The following is a 26,192-nucleotide window of genomic DNA, read 5'->3' as shown; positions in this document are numbered from 1 at the left end:
TGCATTTGTTCGTGAACCGTGTGGTCAGGTGTTGGCGCAGCCTTGAACCACCTCCTGTCAAACAGACGTAACACTGAAACTGGGACCGGGTTTCCTGGAAAACAACTAGTGGCTGACGGGCCGCTGGTGAGAGAAGGTACGGAAAGTACAAAGGGAAGGTGTCGGACAAGTAGCGATGAGAGCTAAAAGCGGACGCAGACGGTCTCATTTTAGTCCCGCACGTTACTCGCAGCAGCCCACAACATGACTCAGACCCGATTGGCACGCGAAGCCTGCAGGTGAGGAGTCACCCCTGTAGAGCTAAACAGAGATCTCCCCGGAGAGGTGGACTACTCCAGTGCCCCACTAAGCAGAGCTGCTGCCGCGACCCTGCTGCAAGGACGGGCTCCGCCGCACCTGGGGAGAAGCCGGTGACACGTTCGCGAAGCTGGCGAGCTGACAGCTTCACTCGCTGCAAGTCAAAGTCCAGACATGTAATCAGATATGAAAAGGAGCGCCCGCAAAGAGGGGGAGCGGCTTAAAAAGTAGAACCGTGCAGTCACGGGATGACTTCATTTTTCAGGTATTCACTGCAGGGTTGAGTCCTGATCATTTGATGACGAAAGTTCACCGGTGCAGAAACTCAAACAACACAAACAAACGTGACCCAGACAGTGGATGTTAAAGGTTCCATATAGCGCGCACGCTCGTTCGCTTGTGAAACGTTACACCACGCTCACTTTGACACTCTTACTCTCGTCTTGCATCACAGCTGTGGCGAGTGAAAACCCCTCGGCCTAAAGACTCGTTTTAGAAGCGCGCGCCATCCATGTTTGCAAGAGCTTTCGGTCATGGAAAAACTCCCAGTGCCGATGTTTGGCCACGCTCGGTAATCCAACGCACAAACACCGCTCTCAAAAAGCATCTTGCAGCTCTGATAAGTGTCCACTTCAAACAACTTATTTCACCCACAAATAACAGCCTGGTGATGTGCGCATGTGGACATTTCATTTCGCCATGTTTTGATGAGCGGTAGCGGCGGCGAGTGGTAACGGGGTCGAAGCCTGGAGGCTGCTCAAAATCCGTCACATTTTTGCCAAACAACGTGCGGGGTGAGGAGTCAAAACATTATGAGATCATTCAAGCTTAAATTTATTCACACGGCCCGAAGCGGCAGCATCATCTGTGGTGTAATTGGCTGGTTACATCATGTCTCTGCTGTGGTGAGAGAGCAGAACAAAAGGAGAGAAACATAAGGTAGGAGAGGAAAGAATAGAAAAGGAGGAGACTGGGAGAGGAGAAAAGGAAGCGCAGGAGTTGGGAGGAGCGGAGGAGGGCCTGCGCATCTCCCGCTGTTTGTTTTTGTTGTAAAATTTGATTCCGGCACAATCTAATCAGGGCAGGGAGACACAGGGGACCCTGCTCCTTCCTTTTCTCCGTCCTCCTCCTCTTCTGTCATTGCTCTCCTTGTTTGAGGAGACAGGTGGACACAGACTTCAGCTTTGTTTTTTTTTCCGAAACGAGAGGAGATGCGCATCTTCTGAGCGTAGCACAGATGCTCGGTAAACATAAAAAGACGTTAATATAGCGTAGACGCTCATGCATATATGCATGCGGACATAAACGCGGCAACGCCTCAAAAGAATGCACACACCCGCAGCAATCAAACTATAGGACGCGCAGCGTGAGGACATACAGCGCACACACATGCAGCGGAAGCCGCCTGGCAGATATTTGACGGCTGCGTTGAATCATTATGTCAGTGTGTGCGACGGCTGGAGTGTGATTGGGTGTGTGGTTTGGCTTATCTGGCTTTTACAGGCAATACCCCTCCATCACAGCTAGCTTCAAAACACACACACACACACACACGCACACACACAATCTCCTAACACACTACTGCCTCCTTATGCCTGTTGTCAAGGTCACAGCTGAGCCAATATTTCTGAAAAATCCTTCAAAACAACACTCACCTGCTCTCTTCATCTTTCCCTGAGAGCAATCCTCCCAGCACCACAAATATAATAAACTTAGTTGTTGGTCAATATTCTTCAGCTTTCTTGCACAGAAATCGCACAAAACAGCGTCATCCCACAAATTTGAAGATGCCACAGTGCCCATCCCTCCTTCAGCAGCTCATACGCCAAATGTTGTTCTGCAGGTTTTAGACAATTACCGCCACCTAAGAAAGTTGACAAACGCAAGTTTAATTTTGGCCTTTTCCTCGCACTTTCTCCCACGCACACGCTTTCCCTCATTCTCCCAATATCTCTCTCTTCTCCTCCTCACTTCCTCCACCTCGCATCGTATTCTGTCACCGCCTGGTGGGACTCCGTATTAGCTTTGTCAGGGGCACTTGATCAATCATACAGCGGCTCAGAACTCGTGACGAATCAGGTGATAGCACCAGCTGCAAGTCTCTCGGTGAAAAATTGGGCAAATGGGAGAAAAATGATTCGTGTGTACGCTGACTGCACGTCTGCGATGAGGTGGGCTCACATGTCGGGATACGGCAAGCAAGAATGTGCTCAGGTGTCCCGGGAGAAACTCGAGCGAGCTCGAATGACGCAATAACTTCTGTGTGTCTGTGTCTGTGTCTGTGCATGTGTGTGTCAATATCCCCAGGGATCTTTTGATCCAGATTCTTCAATCTTCAGTCTCACACACAAACACACACAAGATCCTACTATTAATACACCTCCTCTGAGTTCTCTCATTTCATCATGTCTTATTGCTTCTCTCCGTCTCACTTGCTACAATCTGATACCGCCATTAGAAGACGTCTTTTACAGGCTGGAACAGGTTCTTCCAAAGATTTGGATTTAGCAGATTTGACCGTGTATCTGATCAGTATGGCAGGCTTTAGTGCTGAAAAACAGCAGTCAAACAGAGACCGAGGCACCCTAGGGTACAGCTCTTTTCATTATTAAAAGCACAGGCCAAAGAGTGTTACATCTACCTTACTGACATGAATGCAACACGTCAATTACAGGAACGGGGGAAAAAGTGGTTTGCGAAAAGTATCTGTGTGATTTTCAAACCAACACAACTGTAATTATAACATTATAATCCTTGTCTAAAACATCTTTTATCATGTCTTTACTACTTTACAAGGAAGAGATTTAGCACTTCAGCAAAATACCACAGAGGTTCCATTAAACTAAACTAACGTCTGAATGTTGCCTCGTGTTTGCTGCTAAAACCTCCACAGATAGTTTGGCCCAATTTTGCCTTCACAGATCGACGGGACACAAACCTTCCAGAGCAAGATGCACAGATAAGTTTTTCATTCTGAGAAATAAGTTGCCACTGGGTTGGGAACAGAGAAAGACACACTTCCCAAGTCTACACTATATCTTGAGAAATATAAAAATGCAACTATGTGGTGTTTCCTCCTTTAGAACCACATTAAGTGTTGGCTACATGTAATGAACGGCAGCTAATATCAGAAACCAACCTGTCTTTGAACCTTCTTTGTCTGTGTGCATTTAAACATGTATTGGATTGCTATGCTATGCTCTGCTATGCTGTCCAATGAATCTATGTTACTATATACACTCACTTTAGTCACTAGTAAGACAATCGCAGCAGCATATAGGCTTGTAGATATGGTAAAGATGGTCTAATGAAGCTCTATTAGTTGAGACTGACTGATTTAAGACAGGAAGAAAGAAATGTGATTGTTGTTGGTGTCAGATGGGCTGGAGTGTTTCAGAAACTGCTGATATAGTGGGATTTTCACACACAACCATCTCTAGGGTTTACAGAGAATGCTCTGAATAAGAGAAAGTATTCAGTGAGTAGCAGTTCTCCAAGCAAGTAGACCTTGTAGGTGCTAGATGTCAGAGGAGAATGGTCAGACTGGTTTGAGCTGATAAAAAGGCAACAGGAACTCAAATAACACTTGTTACAACCGAGGGCATCTCGGACAACAGGTCCAACCTTGAAGAAGGTAACAGACCGCATCAAGTGCCAGCGCTATCGGCAAAGAACCAGACACTGAAGCTAAAATTCATAAAGGCTCACCGATATCGGACAATGAGTCTCGATTTCTGCTGTGACATTAGACTGGTAGGAACAGTAGGTTGGATTTGGCGTAAAAAAAAAAACAAGCAAGGCTCCATCCTAGCTTGAATAAGTTCAAGTGATGATGTAATTCTGGGGCATTTAGTACCAACAGTACTGTGTAAATACCCCAGCCCACCTGAGTATTGCTGCTGACTAAGTCCATCCCTCGATGAGCACAGTGCACCAATCTTCTGACGGCTACTTCCAGCAGAACAACGTGTCGCAGCGCTAAAATCATCTCCCTGAACATTATGCTCCACTCAAATGGCCTCCACAGTCACCAGACCTCAATCCAATACAGCACCTCTGGGGTGAGGTGGGTGGGAGATTCACATCATAGATGCTCGTCTGACAAATCCGCAGCTACTGCGTGATGCCATCCTGTCAACACGGACTGAACTCTCTAAGGAATCTTCCCAGGATCTTGTCAAATCTATGTCACAATTACAGCAATTTGAGCTGGCCTGTGAGTGTATAATTTTGTGAATGGTAAAACAAACAACAGGCCACTCACTTCGCTCAAACATCCACAGAGAAGCGCAATTTGTATGCAAGGCATGGACAACGCACACACACAGAATAAAACCGTAATGATCGCGTTAGGGACGCTTGACTGTTGTAGCAGCAAATAGTAATGATGTTATACATCAACTGGAACACTTACGGGGCGATTGTAAATGAAGGACCATATGTGTGAATATCGGAAAAGGTATAGATTATTAGGCCTGAGCCATTATATGCTGCTGCCACGATTCAGTGTCTCATATTTAACAAGTCCAACACACAACTAGAATTCACACGACTAGAAGACACGAGCTTCGTTTTATCTGGTGAGAATTTAATGCACAAAGAAGAGAAGCTATAGCACTCATCTACCTCCTAAATCAAAGCACACAAGCTCATTTTCAGCTTTCGAAGAGGCTCGAGTCGAGTCTTTACCGTCACACAGAGAGGAAAGTACAATTCACTATTTCCGATGAAAAGACCTTCGGCTTAACATATTTCATTATAAAGAAAAACTTTGGACCAATAGGACCAAAGGATGATGGTAGTTAATGCCTTGAATCCAGATGAGAGCCCCCCACCCCCATTCTTTGAAAATTGTCTGTCACTCTGAGTTTGACTGATTGGTCTGCGCTGGAAATGACAGGTCGCTAACTGGGCAACACAACATCCTGGACAGCTCTCAGGGAGCCAAATCCCTAGGTTGCTCTGTCCATTTCTGCAGCTACTTTACTAAACATGCTGTCAAACTACATGTAAAGACAAAGAAATACTCACATAACATTATATTGCTCAGTGTATGAAGTCTCCTGTATGCCTTTGCGCGTCACCTTTCAGTGACAAAGCAAAACCTAATCACCCCACGTTGAACGTGTGCATGAACAGGGGCATCCAGCCCCCTGCACCATTTCTGCCACATTAATTCATGATTATGCGGAACATGTACGAATACAAGCGACCGAGCTAATATTTTCTTACAAGTTTGCTTGTGGCGTGCCACTGACTAATTTAATATCTCCATCAACGTGTGCCAGAGTCTGACACCTTTCAAACCTACAGGGACTGGAAATGACACCGTGACCTGGGTTCACTCATATCTGGTCGGCGGGAGGAAAGAAATGTCCGCCTGTTATCTGTACACTACGAATAAGAAGAAAAAAATATTCTGCACCATATTAAATGATTTTAATGATTTAATTATTTGATATGCTGTTATTAGATGATATGCCACGTTAGTTGTGAAACTATGATATGCAAATGGAGTTTGTAAAATGTAACTTCCGCATTTTGGCCATCCAGTTTAACAAAATGCACTTCTTTGACGTTAGTCAAACCATTGTTAAATTTGACTGTGTAAAAAGCTAGCAGCCCACCTGAGGGTTCATGGATTAATGCTGAAAGGCTACTGATGTAGTGCTTTTCCCCAACCAGTGGGAATATGATTGGACAAGTAAGCTCTTAAGGGCTAAACCCTAAATTGAAAAACAAAAAACAAAAAAAAAAAAAAAAAAAAAAGAATTTTATATGATTTGAATAAACAGTCAATTAAATGAATCATTAACAACAACTGAACAATCTTACTCAGGTCATGGAACCCCTTGATAATACCATTCTAATTTTGTAAAGACAAAAGTAACTTTGAGCTTAAATTTCTTGTGTGACAACGAGGGGGGAACTGGTAGAAGATCCTAGATCAACGCAGATTAGCTCATACATATCAAGAACCCTGTAGTTCTGTTTAAGACGGAGCAGAGTAGTCGCTCTTGATATTCCATCGCTGTTCCATCATCTCATTAAGCACCTCACATCACCCTGGACCTCCAAAATGATTTGATTTCCATCACTTTACTCCTCTATTATGTCTAATTTGATCCTATCTTGAGGGGGAAAAATGGTTCACCATTTACTGCGTCATCATGCCTATTTCTAAGAATTACTTTGCCAACACCTGGTCTGCAAAATAATTCACACTGCCAAGGCAACGGAGCTCATCTGCTTGTAATTATCGCGATATTACTTGAAGTAACCTGACGTAAGAAATATTCCGTTGAACTTTCCTGCCTATGCTGCATTTGAGGTGAGCGTCAGTTTTTAATAAGAATAGTTTTATTTAAAAACTTGATGCAAAGCAGACATGTGTATCAGTAACACAACCGCAGCTTCTCTAAATACCAATGATCACACGCTGAAGATTTTCTCTGCAGGCCAAACAAAGATTCATTAGCCCTCTCTGTGCTTATTGACTCTGCAGTCATAACTGAAAATCAAGCCCTACAGTGTATCTGATTCAGCTTTAGATAGCAGAACATTTAGAATTAATATAAAACTGCTCTCCATTAACTTCGCCCCTGAGCTCAAACTATTATACAGTACGTATGTCCTTTATCCCGGCTCCTGGACTGAACTCACTTGGACGTCTCCCTGAAATGGTAATGACCGGTCCCCTCGCTGCTTCTCTGTCGCTGTGCAATGAGGCAGCCCAACCTCCCCACCCAAAAGTGACCCTTTTCAGTCAGCCTTCAAAGGGCCTCGATGGTCAAAGCCTCGACAGCTTCCGCCAAGAACAGAAGAAGAGCTCACTGTCAGTCCATCAGCGGCGCCGGTGACGTGAAGGGAAATTCAAGGTTACACTTTACTGCTTCGCTTAAGTGTGAAAACGTGTCACCGCAGAGGTCAGAGAGGAAGACAGATGTATATGAGCGAGTGTCATTGGTAGGATAATAGAACGGGACAATTGAGACGAAGCAGCAAAGAGGCAAATGCAGAGAACGGAGGAAAGATTGTTAAAAATTATACTCACGTGTCGGCAATTCTCATGCTAATGTTTTCTGTTTCTGTTGATTAAAATGAACCGTAGCATCTGTTAAGTCGCATTATTTTTAAACCACTATCCAGCGTGTGCTTTAATGAGCCTGTTTTGGGTTGTGGCAGCTGTAATGAGGCATTTAAAATTGCAATTCTGTGAGAGAAGACAGAGAATTACGCCTGAACAAAGATTGGGAGTGTTTTCAGAAGCATTTAGGCTTAGCTAAACGCTTTGGTTTAAAGTAGGGCTGAACGATTTTGAAAAAATAATCTAACTGCGATTTTTTCCCCCCAAGATTGCGATTACGATTTACTTTTGCGATTATTACAAAAATATTTTATCCTCTTCTACAACGAAATGTAATGAATGTTTTCAAAATATAATAGAGTAACACAATATTAGATGATTACATGTACAGCATAAAATCTTTTTTGCCATAAATTGGGCCTATTTATTGGAATTTAATTAAAAGATTGACTTGAAATAAAAACTGATGATGCTGCTGAACATTTTACAACACTGATCCCCGTGCTGCGAGGTACCATATTTTTTGCACCAACTCTGTTATTGTGTTTTCCAAGTGCCGTTTTGAATTACACTCATGGTACTCCACCAACAGCAGCGAATTTTTCACCGCCCACCGCACTCGGTTGGAGTCTAAAACCGTCAAAAAGTGAAATATGGTTGAACGCAGCCGTTGGTTGTCTGAGCCGAAGAGAAGAGCGGCTCCTTTGGACTCACTGCATCATCTTATATCGCAAACATTAATGTTAACACGCTAAAAGGACAACAAAAAAACACAAGTGCAGCGTCACGCAACGCAAACAGACTTTCCGATTGTCCGAAGCCCACAATGCATGAGTCCACTGCGTCTAGCTTCTGAGCCCTGTCACGCTCTGTCCTGAACATGTTCAGCATCATCTTATTTAAAACCAAAATAATTCCAGACAGTCAACTTGAAGAATCAGCCTGACACTATTTCAGACAAGAGCTATGACACTCTTCAGTCGTGTGACCTCTGTGTAACTGCATCACTTGCAGTATGAAAATCACTCTTTATTATATCACGATACAATTGCATATTCATTCACAGCTTCACCTTGTAATTGTTTGGAATTGTCAGAGGATCATCCAATGAAGGTCAGCAGTTGAATTTTTAACAGCAAAAAAATTTAAGTTGCACAAGTGGAGAGATCATGGTTCAGCTTGAAATGTCTGAAAAGACTGGGGCTGATAAACAAACGTAGTGTGCAATACAAAATGAGGTGCAGCCTTACAGACCTTAGATAAGAAGTTAGATACCTAACGTAATGAGCAGAGACATGATGTAAAGATACACGAGGAGACGAAGGTCCACTGTTGTTGCAGTGGATGTGATAGAGCTCATATATGAAATTAGGTATTCCTCAAAAGTTCTACAAGTCCAATGGGAACATGTATGGATGTTGTGTTCTCAGATCCTGGGTTTAAAAAAAAAGTACAAATTCAATTTGTGGCTCAAATAAATATTCATGTAAAACATCCAATATCAATTCATAAAACACTCGGACCAATTATTATTATCATTATTTTTAAATACATCACATCCGGCAATGAGGAATCTCGGAGCCGACTTGCGAGACTGGTTTTGCATGACAAGTCTTACGAGACCGCCCAATAAGGCAAGTTCAAAAACATGACAGAAGCTACAACTCTAAGAAGAAAAGAAAAGACATGTCCGAGAAATGCTTAAAAAAATGTCAAATGATCAGAGGCCCTTGAAGGACGGCCCTAGGATACATGTCTGTAGACATGATTGCTTCAGACAACTGGTTAATGCACTGTAACAATGATACGTGTTCCTCACTCAGAACATATGAGTGAAGTGGCTACACCCACCATGTAAGCACGAGTAAAACATGGACTTTTCTACCCAACAGGTTTCTGCCACTGTGTGTGATTTATCATCACAATACCACAGGGGACTGGACAATAGCAGTCCTTCTCCTAATGGACTGATTTTTACTGAGAACCTGATTCAGTCAAACACACAGTTCTTGGCGACAACCAAAGAGCTGAATCACTACTTGAATACCAAACAGGCAGGGCAATGAGTAGACAGTCTGTCAGGCAAAAACACAGACAAAAAAATGTGAGTGAACCCTTCCCAGTGGCTTGGCAGAATATTTTGGACTACATACCTACAGTATATCAGTACTGCAACAATAATTAAACATCCCGTGTCCATGTCAAACTTTTAACAGCCGGCAATTCAAACTACACGTATAATTCAAACATCTTTTCAGGGCAACAGCCCAAACAAAACAAGACTATATTTGCCATTTTCTTCATTAATACCTCAACTGACTCAAAGACGTTTGTGAGAATAATGAAATGCTAGCTACAAAATGTAGTAAAGAGCCAATTCATGGTGAAGAGATTTAAATTTTAAGAGCCACATAAACACGGAAGCATTTGGCTCATATTAGGGATGGACCGATTTATTGGCCGTATATCAGAACCGGTCGGGGTTTGCCTTGTTAGCGGGAAATCGACTATCAGAAAATATGATGACATTTACAGCTGTGGTTTGGCAGCATTTGGTGGGTAAAACTGGAAAAAAATAAATAAATAAATCAATCCAGATAAACCTTCTACAGTGTCAAATAGCTTAAAACTTACCAGAAAAATGGGCTCTTCAACACACATCACCACAACCAAAAATGACAGAAACCATGCTGAAATAAAATATATGATGCGTGTTTTAGCTTGGGCCAAGTCCCATCTACTAGCATGGAGCTTATGACCTGTACTGCAGCCAGCCACCAGGGGGAGCACCACATGCATTGGTTTCACTTTTTCTACAGTCTTTGGTGGCACTAAGGATGCTAGATGTAATGGTTACTGAATTCATAACAAGTCAGTCTTGTGACCTCTTTCATATCCCTTTAGAGCACTGACTGTAAACACCCTCAGAAAGGTTTTACACACACAAGGTGTTAACTTTGTGAGGCACATGTACTTTGGACAAGCATATTTGTTGTCCACTTATTAAGGTACAACAGTCATTTGTTCACATAAAATATATATATATTTTTTCATTTTGTTTGCTCCAACATAGACTGAATAACCTTTAAAGGCAAGCTGCAAATATACTGTATGTTCTGCATTACTGTTATTAGTTGCAGTGCACATTCACTCCGCACTGATTTCTTTTATTAATCTGTTTGTTTGTTTGTTTTTTCTGTTCCAGCACCGACACAGCATGAGACAGACACTGGAATGATGCAAAAACAAATCTGACATCTAACCAGGTTAAACCATTCAGGGAGACCTGGTGACAACCAGTTACTGTCATGATTAGATCAATATTATTGCCACAGGGCTTAAGAAAAGGGCACCGAGTGTTGGGGAACGTGAGAAAAGAAAAGCAAATCCTTCCCATTTTGATCTTGTTGTGACAACCCGGAAGGTCACATTAAGAGAGATTTAAGTAGCTGAATTGTCTTCCTGAATAATTGACTGCATCTCTGGATGCAACAGCAACAGCCCCTTCGCCCATAACAGACATCTAAGCTGACAGCGTTAGATGCCTCCAGAGAGCTACTCCCACGACCAGAGCAGGGACAAACACAAAGAGAACAAAGTGGCTCCGATGTCAGACATGAAACCAGCTTGTTCACTGGTGTCAGTGGTGACTGTCTGATAATCCACTCAGTGCTCCTGATTTACATGTTCCCACTCTCTCCACATTCTTTACAATTAACGGGCAGTGGCACTCAACATTTCTTTGGTGTTTAGTTTTGTGTACATGTGCGTATGCTAAATGCGCTGAAAGTTGGTCGCAAGTTTCCTCCAACCTTAACAAAGTAGTCATTTTTAACGCAACAAAACTTTAACACCACTTAGCTGTTCACTTCCTGTTTCCAACCAACAGTCAACGGCTATTGTTTTTTAGCGTTACCATAATCATTCTCCAACATTAAACCATACGTTATTAACTGTACCTTAACAACAAAGGTAACCTGACCTTAACAGAACTGTACATTTTACCCCAACAACATTTTGCTCAACTTGTTCTTTTCCTTTCGTCTGTTCCCTTCGGAGGGGTCTCTACAGTGAATCCTCTGCCTCCATCTCTCTGCTGTGTCCTCCTGCCTGGCAGCTCTAATCTCAGCATCCTTCCACTTTCATTATGCCTCCTCTGACCAAACCATCTCAGCCTGGCCTCTCTAACTTTATCTCCGAAACATCTAACATGAGCAGCCCCCCTAATGTTTTCCATCCTGGTCACACCAGAGAAAACCTCAACATCTTCAGCTCTGCTACCTCCACCTCTTCCTCCTGTCATTTCCTCCAAGCCACTGTCTGACAACACTAAACTGTTGTAAACCTTTACCTTCTGTCTTGCTGGTGCCCTGAATTCAACTTAATTTTTAATCCAGATCGTATCCTGTGGAGCGTTTGATTTGATAAGAACCAATCTTGAACTTATATGTTGAAGTTACAGCAATAAAAGGTGCTTTTTGAATTACAGTCTCATAATTACATGACAGATGCATAGTTGGACAGAAGGAAAAGAGTAATGAAAGATACAAGGACTGTTGAGATGCATCCAGGGTTTTTGGAGACCAGGCCAACAAGCAAAAAGTGTTGCAACAGTTCTGATCAGTTTACTGGATTTAGGCGTTGGTGTCATTTTGTCTAAAACCTTATTTAGTTGTGAGTTGTGGGCAATAATTGTAGCTAAGTCACACACTTTAAATTTAACACAATTAAATGTAAACATCTTGTGTTATTCATAAAAGCAATTTCTTTTTTTTGGCACCACAGCATGTTCTTCTAAGAGAGAATTCCCTTTCATATCTATCTTAAAATGTCTTGCTGGGCAGAATATCATTACTTCTCTATCACACTTTCACTTCCAGCCACTGTGTTTGATTAAGAATGAATAAATCTCGTTCCCAAGCCAGGACATCTACTCGGTTGGCATATTTAGTCTCTTTGTATAGAAAGTGTATTTGTCACGTTCAGCTGTCTAAATGTAAAATAGTGATCCTCTGTTTGAGGCAAATCAGTCCACAGGTGTTTTGCAATTCAAATTTGTTTCTGGGGGAGCTTGTGGATGTTCCAACTGGCCCTTTTTTCTTTCCTTTCTTCTTTCTTTGCTTAAGATTAAACTGTATTTGAGCATTGAGGCCCAGACATGATAGGTCACTATTCAGAAACACAGTTCACTGCCAAATACAAACTTTTATATTGTGATATTTATATGATCTAATGAAATATACAACAAGTTGAAAAGGATACAGCCTGTTCAATCAATTTTTTATTCAGTCTGTGGCTCAATATGCTTTAGTGAATCAAACTAAGGCTTTTTTTTAACATTTAACACTCAAGTTTAAGTGTTTGACAGTTACTCTTACTGGAAAAACCCACATCACAACTCTCAAGGGGTGGACAGAATTACATAACTAAATCCTTTCACTTAAAATTGCACCTCCAATCTTCTGACTTTTTAGTTTTTAGTTAATATTCAGACAGGCACTAAAAACTGGGTTGTACCTTGAATTAGCCTGGAAGAACTTGACACGTTTCACGTCAGGATGCAGTACAGTTATGTTCCCTCTCCACACGTCCTCGACAACACCACATGGACTGTATTTGATGAGATGCGTACTTTCAACTGGAACAATACTTCAGTAGCAAGTCATGACGTTTCTCAACAACAATGGATGCTGACAAATGCCCTGTTGTTTAGAACAAAATGTCTTATGCTGGTTAGAGAACTATGTAACTGTGTGCAGAAGTATTTATTTTTCATCATCAGAAACATGCCTTATAATGGGATCTGTGGTTCCAGACTCATATTTGAATGGACACTAATCTCCTGTGGGTTCTGTCACCATTTAGGAATTGAGTTAAGTTCAAGTTAAGTTACTGTGAAAGACAATGGGAGATTAATGATGTTATAGTCAGTGACTTCTGGGACAATATGTCCTGCTCTGTAATCCCAGTTTCCTCAGGCTTGTACTTGTCCCACAGCAGGAGCCAGTTCCCTTCCTTTATGCTCTGACCAGCTGAGTGAATGTGAGGAAAGTGCTGAGCGTGCTCCTACGGCCGTCATGCACCTCTCGTCAAGCTGAATTCATCTTATGTTAGCATTCACCTGGGGATCATCAGCTGTGAGAGTGTGTTTACAGTGAAGCCTCGCCGTGCCTGCCAGACACACAACTGTGTATGTTTTTGAATGTGTGTATCTTCAGTTTGCACATTTTAAGCTACAAAAAAGCTCACTCACAAGCACACCCATAAATTGTAGTGTGTGTCTTTTTTTTTTTATGTCCCTCACATCCCATTACAATCCAATAAAACTGACAAACTCTACCGCACACAACTTGTTTTACTGTGTGCCGACAGGGCAAAGTACCGTACCGAAGGGAACCATGTTTTTCCCGGAAACAAAGAAGCTAATGAGCTGTGATCCCTTTTTTTGTTGCTCCAGAACAGAACAGAAAACATGAGGCGCCACGAGGAGTCTCAATATGGGATCGGAGAAACTACACCTCCACGTGTGTCAGAGTTAAGGAATAGTATTTTGAGACGGGCTTACCTTGAGTCACACCTGAGATCCCAGGTGGAGAATTCATGGTTGTCAGCGTTAGTTACTACCTTCGCTGCTGTTGACCACACGTTGTGGCGTTTGATGGGGACCAGCTCGTGGCCGGGCTCCTGTGTAGGGTCGCGGCTACAGCAGGTACCCATCCTTCCACAGCTCAACGCCTCTTAGCTGAGTAGTTAGGAAGCTGAATTCAGATACTTCCTACGGACTCTTGACTTGGATCTCATTTTCCCACAGGTCTTGCATTCATGAACTTCTACTTTAGTTTCTAACGCAACTTTTAACTAGTACTACCTAAGACACTGACGACGCTGTCCATCATTACTCGTCTCTCTTCCTGCTCTTCTCCCAGTCCACTGCTCGCCACTGCTTCGTCCCAACCATCGTCACCCGTTCGTCTTCCGTCCTCTCCCCGTCTCTGACCTCCCCACGGCTCCTCACATGACTTCTCTCTCTCTAAAGTGCTCATGTTTTGGTGGCCTGGCCCTGGCAGCTTCGCCCTCCTCCTTACTCTGACACAAGCCTCACTGTCTCCCACCAGCAGCCAGACTTTGAGGGCCACAAACATTGTATCAACCATCTTGTTGTTTCTCTCGCTCGCCGTTTGTATCCGTGCCCTTCAATCGGCCCTTTGTGTCTACGCTCCTTTGCTCGTTATGGAACACAGATGCACTTTCCAGCGTCAAGCTTGTCTTTCGGTCTGCGGACAACAGCCGTGCAGAGAGGAGCGAGACGATCGAGTCCCACACTGTGGTGGTGTGTGGGCACTTGTCATGTGGAGAATTTCCTTTGGCTCCATGTTTCCAACCGTAGGCATGCATTTTTCCTTATCTGATGTTTGTTGTTGTCAGTTTGTTGTGTGTCAAGTGCTCTTACACTGTGTGTATCTGTTAAACCACTGTATACACATAAAGTAAAAACAGATAAATGGACTTGGTTTTCACTACGTGCTGTAAATCAAATACAAAAATGGAGTGATTTTAATGAGTTCACAAATTCTTCACAATCTTCTGCACTTCCTGAGCAGCAGACACAGTTGATATGTTGCTTGCGATTCCTGACATTCAGCCAGTCGAGTTTTTTGTTTTTACTTCCTGCTTCAGTTTGAACAAATGACGAGTTATATAAATGTCTGCCTCTCCAAACCTCCTCAGTTAACCTTTCCGATTCTTTGTCGATCCAAATCCATCAATTTAAGAAACGCGGAGATGGAAAAGCAGCAGGAAATGCTAAAGCAGAAACATGTGACTGCTAAGTGGACCAATCACCGCTCTTGCGGTCTATGCCCCCACAATGAGTAGATACATTTCTGGGGAGGTGCACTGTCTGCGAAGGGGTGAGCGTTAATGCCAGAGCTCCTTCAATACTTCAGCACAGAAACCTAAATTATGCTTTAGTTCATTAATTTAAACCCAAGTCATATCTTCAGAGTCTCATACTATAAAAGATGCAACGTTGTACGTGATGGACCCACTGACACCCTTTATACTTGCACATTATAAAAAAACAAGCACTGTGGCTCATCAGTGGATTTATTTCATATGTTCTGCATTTGCCAAATGCTCTCCATACCAACAAACACACTAAGAGACAGATCAGCACTTCTGAGTCAAAGATCACAAAGATCACAAAGCCTAGAAAGAAAGGCCTCCTCAAGGTCAATATAAAACTGCTTCCATTTAGGTTCATTTATGTATGAGATGCTGGTGTGTGTCAATTTTTGTGTGAATGACATGAACCTTTTAATGTTTTTGTCAGTTATATCTGATTTGCATTCAACCCTGGTTCCCTGAATGGAACAATCTTCATTCGTTATGTTTCTCCACTCGTTCATTCAGGCTTTTATATAATCCGTCTCTTATCTCTGTCTATCATCTACAGTTGAGTCATAAAATAAAAATCCAGCCTTACTCTTATCTTTGACACTTAACCCTACCACTGTCAAATTTGCAACCTTAACCCAAACCAAGCCTTTCTTTTTGATGTGAGTTACTCTTCAAAGACACAATTATAACAAATGGAGCCCACACTGCCGTAACAGTGCGGCTCTCTTTGAAGGTGATAATGTTTCCATGATCCCACGGCCTCGATCAGGGTTTTAAGAAGATTCCGATATAGTTGTTTAACTTGGTGCAGTTCATCCAGCGATTGTTCTTTTCTCAGATTTCATGCTGATGATGACCATAACGGCAAACAGGAAGTTCGACAATCCTAGAGTCCTAAAGACGCTGAAAGAAAACCTGCTTTTATATATTCATTGACCATTACGGACCCAGACTAGAGTTCAGCAGTCTGCTCCAGACCGGTGGATGTTGTTTCTTGTTTCTTGCTAACTTCACTAGCCACCTGCGCTGCTGCATGTCATGTATTGTTAAGTAGACACTCTCTAAAACATGAGAAGAGAGACAGAGAAGTCAAAAGCCTTCTGGGCTAACGGTTAGTAATGGACGAAATACACCAGAAATGGCGTTGAAAGAAAACTAGCTATATTGAGCAGAACAATAATGATTTGGGTGTGGGGGGAAAAGCTTAAAAAAGACAAGTAGGGTTTATGTTCTTTAACCTTGTGACACATAAATGCATGAGGATCAGCTTTATGCACAAGAAGCAGTGAGTTCATACTGTCTGAAATCTAAAATAGTGGTTGACAGTGACAGGAAATAACCGCTTTATCTTTTAACACAGAAAATCTAATCCTGATGTTTCCACTCTATCAATAAACACAAGGTAGTCTCACACAACACTACAGTTTTGATGATGCGGTTGACATTTCAATAGATGTATGTGTGGGAGACCTCTCCGTGTACAGACGTGTGGGAGTTTTGCCACAGACTTGACTATTCAGTCTTCTTTTGTCAGTATAGTTTCTTTTCTATCAGGAAGAGAAGTAAAACAGAAAAAAACAAGACTAAATAGTTTATATTTCTTTTCATGATAAAAAAAATACATTCACCATTTGAACTCTGTGCCATTTCATCCTGATTATGACGAAGGAAAGATGTGGGTTCGCGACTAGCAAAAATATTACTTGAAGACGATCACAGTGGGAGTACGGTTTGACATTTTGCCATTTTATCACTTGGAGATCACAGAAGATGTGCGCTCATCAAAAGAAGAAGATATTAGAGTGCAGAGCTATGTTATAGAAAAACATCTCTGAAGGGGTAAGGGTTTCTGTTTGGAGCTGCCATTTTGTAACAGTTCACATAAATCACTCGTGTTGGGTTTCTTTTCAGTAACGCACTCAGGATCCCTCAGATGAGACTATGAGGCTCTTCATCATTTTCTGATTAACGTTTTGGATTCAAGCGCCTATTTGTTTCTGACCACTTCCTGTGTTCATTTATTTGTGTATGGAAAAAAAGCAAACAGACAGTTGCGTGGAAACTTTGCATGCAGCCTGTTGTCCTCCTTTGTTGTGGCCTCCAATCCTCCATTTTGCCGCTGAGCCTCACGATAAAGCGCAGCCCCACAGATCTGTGTTGTACTCAGATCCTTTGTGAGAGTCTGTGGATTATTACTACAGCCTCGGGGCAGGGTTAAATATTCAACACATCCATTTTCAGACTAACTTCAAAGATGGTATTGAACACACCCGCACATGTGCAGTGCCGAAATGACCCTGAAGTGTAATCTTTCTATCTCCAGCCGTGAAGGGAAGAGGAGGAGCGCAAAACAAGAGAAAGAAAGAAAAATAATGCTTGAGTTTGTTGGAGAGAAGGAACGAGAGTGATGAAACACCAGCTTCACCGAGCTCCACTGTTACGACAAACTAGAAGAAACTAGTCCACTGCATTAGTGTTAACTGGAACCATCTGCAGCCTGCATGAGCCACAACCGAGGCGCACACGTAACTGACCAGACAAGTCTTTAGTACCACTACACAAGTACAAAACCAAACCAAAAGAATGAATCAACAACGCAGCAGTTCAGCAATTATTCCTCCCCATCAGGATTGTTTGATCCTGGTGGATTTTTGGGTTGAAGCATGAATGAACAAATGAGTGCAATTAGCATTTATTCTAAAGGGTTAGCTGGGTTTCTTGGGTAAGAGGCGTTTGTATCAGGGGCTCCATAGTCACACTAGGCCCCAATCAGACCTTACATTAAGATCTGTGCAGGAGAATCTGATTACAAGTGACCATCTTAAAGTACAGGAGGTAACAGGAGATCACATTCTTTTGATTGTGTAAAAAACACACTGCCATGTTAAACCACCACCTACTCAGAGGTACAGGGGCAGAGGTTTCACCTCACTGACACTGGAAAAAAAAACACACAACCACTATTGTGAATGATCACCAGAAAAGGAAACATCTGCGTGAGTGCCGTCTGTTCATCAGTAAGGAGATGCTCTTAAAATATTCTGTCCTTGTAGCCGTTAACTAACTAAAAATAAAATCCAATCTCATCAAGATAAAATAATCTTATCAAGAATTAATAAACGGGATTATGCAATATGAGTACACGAGTGTGATTCTGTCATTAAATGACGTGTCGGTATGTGGTTAATTATTGATGCGATCATGTTGGTGCTGGGTGGAGGTAATTGCGTTTCTTTAATTACGGGTATCTTTGTTTACCTTTATTACAAAAGATTACGGCGCACGTGGAAGCTTCCTGAGATTTGTGCAGGTCTAACTGGCGTCAGGACAGAGATCAATAAATAATAACTTAAGGTGTGAGCCAGATTCATGACGCACACACAATTTACAGTAGAAAGTGGTTCTCACTCCCAGCTGGTTTGGAGGAGCTAACACGATGGAACACAAGCAAAGCAATGAAGGGCTGTGGAAGGGATCAGCAGTATTTCAGACACCTAAACCAGGAGCCACTTTAAATAACAAAAACTGTTCAAGTGTATATTATACTTAGAGCTTTTTACTTTCCTGTCAAGAGGTTTTTCCAACTTGCTCTAAATCCGCAGATTCAGTCGACAAAAACAATCGTTTTGCCCCACATTCCACAGCAGACGCTGGTTTATCGCTGTGTGATTTCGGTGTTTTGACACGATCACTCTGATCCAAACTAACGTGTCAACGCACCAAAGAAACAAACAAATTGATCGAGGCAGCTATACCGTGTTCTGTGAGGGAAAATTACTGGTTTTGTCAGTGGATTCTGGTGAACAGAGCGTAGTCACACAACCCCACATCAAAGAAACCCGAGTGTCTCTTTAAATGCTTTTCAACCTGGGATGTGAGTTCTCCAACAGGGGCGCCAAAGACTAGATTATTCAAAATACTAATGAACATATATGAAAAAGAAACACGTTTCATTTTTTCTTTGCTTCCCACTAAAACTAGCAGTCCGGTTAGCAATCTCGCCCTGGCTCCTTCTACATGCCCTGGAGTCGAAGAATCGCTGTTTTATGAATGAAACATCAGGCTTGTGTGGATGACTCATCGGTGTCAAAAAAGGAGGGTGTCTCAAGAGGCACCTTAACGTCAGATTTAGTGAAGGAGAGGAATGGACTCGGAGAGAAGCTATGTACCAAACACAGAGTACAGATTTGTGTGCGTGTCAGCTGAGGGACTCTGTTTGTCCCCGAGAAAAGAAAGTTGGGAAAGACTGCTTTAAAAGAACAATACAACGTTGTATTTTTATTATTATTATTATTTTTAATATGCTTATTCGCTCTCGTGCTGACAGCTCACATCACATGTGAGTCATCCAGAAAGTAAAACATAGTTTTACCAGAGTAAAATATTTTTTTGCTTTGAGTCTCTACTATCAGGTTTTTTTTGGTAAAGCTCTACGATGTCAGTTTAGATATTAGTAGCATATATACCAATCAGCCATAGCATTGACCATCTTTTGACAATTCAATGTTCTGCTGGGAAACTCTTGGACCTGGCATCCATGTGCTACTTAGACATGTATCACCCACCTAGACCAGACCAAAAATTCATTCATTCATAGCTTCTCATCCTCTGGGGTATCGTGGAGGGCTGTCATTGGGCGAGAGGCGGTTCACACACAGAGGCTAACACTACGGCCAATTTAGAATCATCAAGTAACCCAACAAGCATGTCTCTGGATGATGAAACCATGTAGACACGGAGAGAAGACTCCACACACAAAGGCCCCAGTTGGACGATGGATTTGAACCCAGAAACTTCTTGCTGTGAGGCATCAATGCTAACCACCAACGCCACTGTGCCTCCCTCCAAACTCCCAACGTCCCACTTCTGATCAAGTATCTGTGGAATGACAGAGGCCCCTCCCCTCAACCTGTTTCCAGACACCCTCAGAAGGCCCACGTTCATCCTCTGATGAGTCACAACTGTTTTGGAATCAGTTTTTAGGAAGGTGTTACGCCTGATTGGTGTTTGTGTCTAAATGTCGCACTATTGGACGGATTCTGGAGGAATTACTGAGGAAATATTATTTTTATTCATCTGTGCATAATAATACTTTTCAATTGTTACATTTTAAACTAACTTTTAAACTAAGTTTCACATAAAGTATGATTAAATAAATGTATTTTCAATGTCCAAATACAGTATAATAAATAGTGAAGCATTAAAACGAGCAGCGTGCTGGTCCTAGAAACAACCTGATAAGTTCCATGTGTTGTTGCCTTCATTCTCAAACAGATTAGTACCAGAGCTTTGTGACTGAAAAGACTTTTTGTAATACTTTTTTTTTTTTTTAACAGCATGGATGATGGACAGAATTAACAGACATAAGTGATCTTTAATGTCAGTACTGAAGTTTATTTCTCCTTAGTGTAAAGAGAATAGAAGAAGCCTTTCATGTCAGTTTCTCTTTTATCCGAGTTTGTCCAGTATTGAACCAGTGAAAAAAAGGACGTGATCAAGCTCAAACACACACACACACACACATATATAGACCTTTTGATAAATCATTAGCCAGTGGAGATGCTGACCGAGTCCCAGTGGGGTTTCAGTATGAATAAAGTGAGTCAGGCATAAACACTGACTCACTGCTCTCATCTAGCCTTAACAACACTCATCGTCCTTCCATGATACCTGCAGCTGCAGCACACTTTAAAATACGATCACAAATTAGATATTAAAGCTTTTAGAGTTTTTTTAGATCAGAAACTTCTGCGCTTATACTTGTAAAATATTAATGGCAGTGGTACTAAAATCTCTGATTCTCATTGATCTAAGAAACGAAATAGTCTGACTAGTTTTTTGGCGTCTTATTTTCAAAAACCTGACAGTGTCTGGGACTCATTCCCACAAAATGAGTTAGGCGATCTTTATACTTTCAATGAGGGTGCACTCGAGCCGGGGCGCATGTGTGACCTCTTCCAAATGTACCGTGCCAGGGGAGTGTGCCGTACCCAGGCACGGTACAGCTGCACTCACGTTAGCCATAGAATCCAGACTTCAGGGAAAAAGCACGACACGGTCGCCTGGTGTGAGTGCGCCCTACTGATACTGAATCCTTGATAAGGGTGCAGGTGTAGTTTGAAATTCCCTTTCACTGCTGCAGTCCTTGTTTAAACTTGGTCTCAGACTGCAGGAGTTTCGGCTCATTTAGCCACCACATCTGTAGGTTGCTACAGATGTCAGGCCCAGATTATCTGATGATGTGACGAGGTTTCCGTCACAGTTTTTAGCCCACACTATATCAAACATGCACAAGTTCAAATCTGGATGATGACGTTTATGATTCATTATCCGTACTTTCACAATAGGCAATGAGAGAGACAGCTCTACAAAAAGGATGGAAATCCTTGAGCAGCTGACAATGATGCCAAGCAACAAGTATACATTGAGGCTAACCTTAGCTGGCACAGCACTGACAGACACTCAAATCTCAACTCCAGCTTTAGCGAAACACAACACATATTTATAGTCTCACCCAGACGGGTTGAACAGTCTGCTTATGCCTCTCACAGTGTGTGCTCACTCATAAGATCAGTGGTTCTTGAAACACGGTGCGACAACTAAACCGGCACGGTTACCATCTCTGCCGGTGGAATGATTTCAGGGGGTGGACATCCCACCGCCAACAGTGACACCACCTCCCAGCCTAAGCGCAGTTAGTGGCTTTGCCGGAGCAGCGACTTAACTGTGATCCCTCATCCAGATTCCCAGTAGAGATGTGTCAAAAGCCTGCTGCCAATTAATTTTCTGTTGCATCTACACGACTGTATATTAGAGCCCTTTTTGTGGCTTTCAGAACAGAAAGATGGATTCGCCACCTGTCGCACGCTGTCTTGAACTCTCTGAGGGACAAACAAATAAAAAAGAAGGAGAGTGGTGGTTTGGGATGGGAGCTGAAGGTGCAGCATCAAACAGGAAAGGAAAGAACACGACTGACCAAAATCAAACATCGCAACATCAAGAGAGACCGTGTGTGAAAAGCAGATCACGGAGGAGAGACAAGACGTGAAGAAGACAAAGACAGCAACAGAAAACCTGTCTCATCTCGTGCCATCTCTTGGAAATGTTCTTACATTTGATGAAAACGCACTCATCTTATTTCCAAAGTCATTCACCACAAAGAAATTACTTCCAGTCTTCCAAAGACTCTCTCTCACTCTCTGAGGCAAACAAATATAAAGTATTCTCTTTGCTCTGGAGCTAACATTCCTGTGGAGGGTGTTTTTGGCTCCGTGCAGCCCAAAGTGTGGTGGAAGCACCAAACAATGGCAGCATATGCTCCATCGAGCATCACCTGATACGCCAGCTATGGAGCAGATGACACTTTAAAAGCCTCAAGACACATCTACTCAGTCTGTGGAATTGGCACTTGTTTTTGCCAAGGACCAAATCATACGGTGATCTCTAAATCTTTAAGATGTGAGTTAAGATAACAACTGAATCCAGAAAGGGTGAGCAGATGGTTTAGCTATGACACCTCTGGAAGTTACTGATTCACTAATCTACAAATAAGTCGAGGTGGCCAAAGCGTGATAAAACTATGATAATCCTGTAAAACGATGCACGAGAAATGTGTTGGTGGAGAAGCAGGTGTTGGAAGCAAATATCCGTAGGGAACACTATTTAGTATGGAATAAAGCCAGTGGAGAAAACACTGGATGTAAACAGTGTCCTTGGGCTGACATTTACGAGGAGTAATCTTTAACTTTCCTGCTGCTTGGAAAGCAAACACAGAAACTTAGAACATTCAACCAATGAAAACAACAGAAAAGCGGTTGTTGACAAAGCTTTCTCTTCTAGCCTTTATTTGTCTGCCAGGGAACTGATGGTTGTTGGGTTTAGCCGGCAAAACAAAGCCTCTTTTTCATTTAAGAACAAAGAGCGCTACACGGCGAGCACAAACCCACCCTATGTTCTTCAGACCTTCACCGTGATTCATCGGTTTCACAAGTAGGATGACAATGATTTACCATCAAGTTGGACAAAAATGCTTTTTGTGGAAATTACTGGTTATTACGTGAAGATGTTCTTCCTGTAAGAGCAAATGACCAGTGGATTCCTTCTAGTGCTGGATGGTTTCATCTGTACATACATATAAATACCATTCAGTGCTGCGTTCATATTGCAGCAAATCATCTGTCAATCAAACTCAAAATACGAAAAATGAAAAGCGACATTCGATGCATCATCCTGCTCCCTTACACGCCACATTTCCGGGGACGCAGGAATAAAGTATTCTCTGCTGTGACTCATCAATGATCTTCAAATTCTTCCTGTTAATTGTCTGAAAGATTCGTGATATAATAATTCAAGGCCACCGACGGTGGACTGAGAAAGTGACTGAGCGTGGGAATCAGCTCCCTTAACGGATGCTCTATTGATTTATTCCCCAGAACTACGGTCGTGTGTTGGTTCAGTCTGAAGGACCGAGTGTGCGCCACTGAATGGGAACCCACACGTTTGCTGACAAAAAGCAAATACATGTTCAGCGAAACTTTCGAGACTTTAACAAAGTCAACATTACAGGACAAAAACTACTCCAGTCATCTCGATTGTATCTACAGCCAGAGCATTAACGCGTTTAAGTCTTGCAAGGCCATACTCCTCCTATTGTAAGCTGCTTTGAGATAAGCCTCTTTGTCACAGTTTCGTGATACTATCATTGTGCTTGCGTTGCCAATCATGCTGCACCACAATCACTGCACCAGTTTCTGAGCATCACCTGCACGACACTGCAAGCACTTTGGTCATTCAGCAGAAATTAAAATTTGTTGCATGAATACAATCTTCAAATTTTGAGAAGGAAGTGGTCAGAAGACATTTTAGGACATATTATGGTCACCAGAATTGTATTTATTCCTTTTAAATATTTATTTCAGATTCCTACCTAACGTGGATGGAGTCTCATACTGAGTATATTGAGTAGATAACATCTACAAAGAAACTATTTTCATGGGAGACTAGGTCACAAACATGCAAATATTATTCCAGATCTAGGGTTTTATAACCCTATGGTAGCGTTTACTGAACAGTTGATCATTTTGTACATAAAAAACTGTAGTTTGACCCCAAAGAAAATAAATGCACTTGAAACCTTTCAACTGCTTTTCAGAGCCACATTAGCAGATGGACTTTGTTCAGTTGTCACACAGATGGATCAGGTGTCATCGCAGAACTTAAGTGTGGTTTAGTCTTCAGTCGTCTGATGACAAGTTGTTGAAAGTTACAGAGAATGACAACTAGGGAATTGTAATTGGATATCAAAGGCCTCATTGATATAATGACAGGTGTGATAGTTTGTCAAAAGATCAGTATTTTTGCTATTTCTGTTTAGCTAAAGAGAGACACCATGCAAATGCACTCAACTGCATAGACTAAAAGAATGGTGTCCGCAGCTGGAAGCATCACTGTGCTGTAAATCAATGCCATGTTTCAGTTATACCATATTTTATACAAGAGATTCAGCTGAGACCCACAGGTTGGGGTCGTTGAACTCATTCATTCTTTAATCAGCCAAAGGGTACTTTTATGGTTAATCATTTAATCTGTAAAGCCATGTCCACATATAAAGCGATTCGCTCACCACCCATCGCTTTGAAGCTGATCTTTCCAGGCATTGGTTGCCTAGGTAACCCTCTTGTATATTTCACACCCCCAATTTTTTCCAGGTGAAACGAGCAACAAGAGCACCTCTCTCTACATTCAGCTACATTAGGGTTAAAACTGTCCAAAACTGTGGACAGTGTTTCCCTGTGGTAACCGTCTGGGGAAATCTGTGTCTCCGTCATGAGTTAGCCAACCACATACTGGTCATCAGTTCAATCACATCACCTTAAAAAACTAGTTAAGCTTGGTAAGTGCCCACTTTTGCATTGCCAAGGGGTTTTCTCCAATGTTTATCGCTGCTTTAGATTAGTAGATGTGCAGGATAATGACTTAGGACAGGGCTGGGGCCTCCTGGACGGGACCAGCTGTCTCCTGCTACAAACAGGCATCTCTCAGATCAGCTCTCTCACTTTTTGTTTCAATGTGTGTGTGCGTGTGCGTGTCCTTCTCCCTCTCTACCTCCCGCCTTCCTTCAATCCCCTTCACTGAAGCCGTAGTCCGGCAGCAGGTTTATCCCTTCTTGGACCTGATCGGCTCTGCTCCCCACATCCCTGTATCAGGGGCCCCCTGCTGGGAGTGGCTGCAGCCTAGGGAGGAGGAGGACGACGAGGAGGAGGAGGAGGAGGAGGAGGAGGAGCCATCTGTAGGCCCCTTAGAGGGAAGACAGAATCTCACATCTTGTCTATGTACATTTACATAGTCACACCAGTGTGAGCAAACAGAAGATAGGAGAAGGTAGAACATACTTAAACAACTAGAAGAAAAGAAATATGTGAGGTGAGGTATGTGAGAGTGGGTTAAGCCCACAGAGGAAGAAGTCGTCAAACAAACCAAACATCCGTAGAGGGGCACATAAGAGGGGATTCTTAACACAGGCCTAGACAAAGAACAACTAGATGCGAGTGTGGGGACAGACAGGAATGACGCGTGGAGCAAACAGCCAGAGGCAGGCAAACCATCTGAATGCTGCTTTTACGTCTACAGTGAGCTCATCAACAGTTATGGGAGCTCAGGACAACAGAGGTGTACTGGAGACAATCACTAACTTGAGTCACTGAGCCGAAACTACGAACTTCTTACACGGTGAATCAAGCATTACGCATAACATGAGGAATCAGTCACCAAGCTGGACGCAGGTTTTTAAGTGGAGACACACTTAAGGTACATCAGACAACTAGCAGCAACAAAGGCAGAGTAACATGTCGGCCAAAAAAGTTGCAATTGAGCACATAAGAATGATTACAGGCAGCCAGCAAGTATGGTC

At 42.5% G+C, this 26,192-nt stretch overlaps 1 protein-coding gene across 14 annotated transcripts in view; it reads right to left on the bottom strand.

Annotated features, from left to right (window-relative positions):
- Window positions 1–26,192, bottom strand: part of LOC125014947 (pleckstrin homology domain-containing family A member 7-like) — a 141,276-nt gene that overhangs the window by 108,083 nt on the left and 7,001 nt on the right. Inside the window, exon 1 of one of the 14 annotated variants that reach the window (XM_047596521.1) lies at window positions 13,950–14,348. The exons of the other annotated variants lie outside the window; for them this stretch is intronic. Within the exon in view, the coding sequence (XP_047452477.1) occupies window positions 13,950–14,101 (152 nt within the window). The 5' untranslated portion in view covers window positions 14,102–14,348. Of the gene's footprint in view, window positions 1–13,949; window positions 14,349–26,192 lie in introns of those variants that run through there. 14 annotated transcript variants of the gene reach the window in all.

Source organism: Mugil cephalus, chromosome 10 (genome assembly GCF_022458985.1).
Source record: "Mugil cephalus isolate CIBA_MC_2020 chromosome 10, CIBA_Mcephalus_1.1, whole genome shotgun sequence".
Lineage (NCBI taxonomy): Eukaryota > Metazoa > Chordata > Actinopteri > Mugiliformes > Mugilidae > Mugil > Mugil cephalus.
The sequence above is the reverse complement of the archived record's forward strand: the minus strand, read 5'-3'. Positions and strand labels throughout refer to the sequence as shown.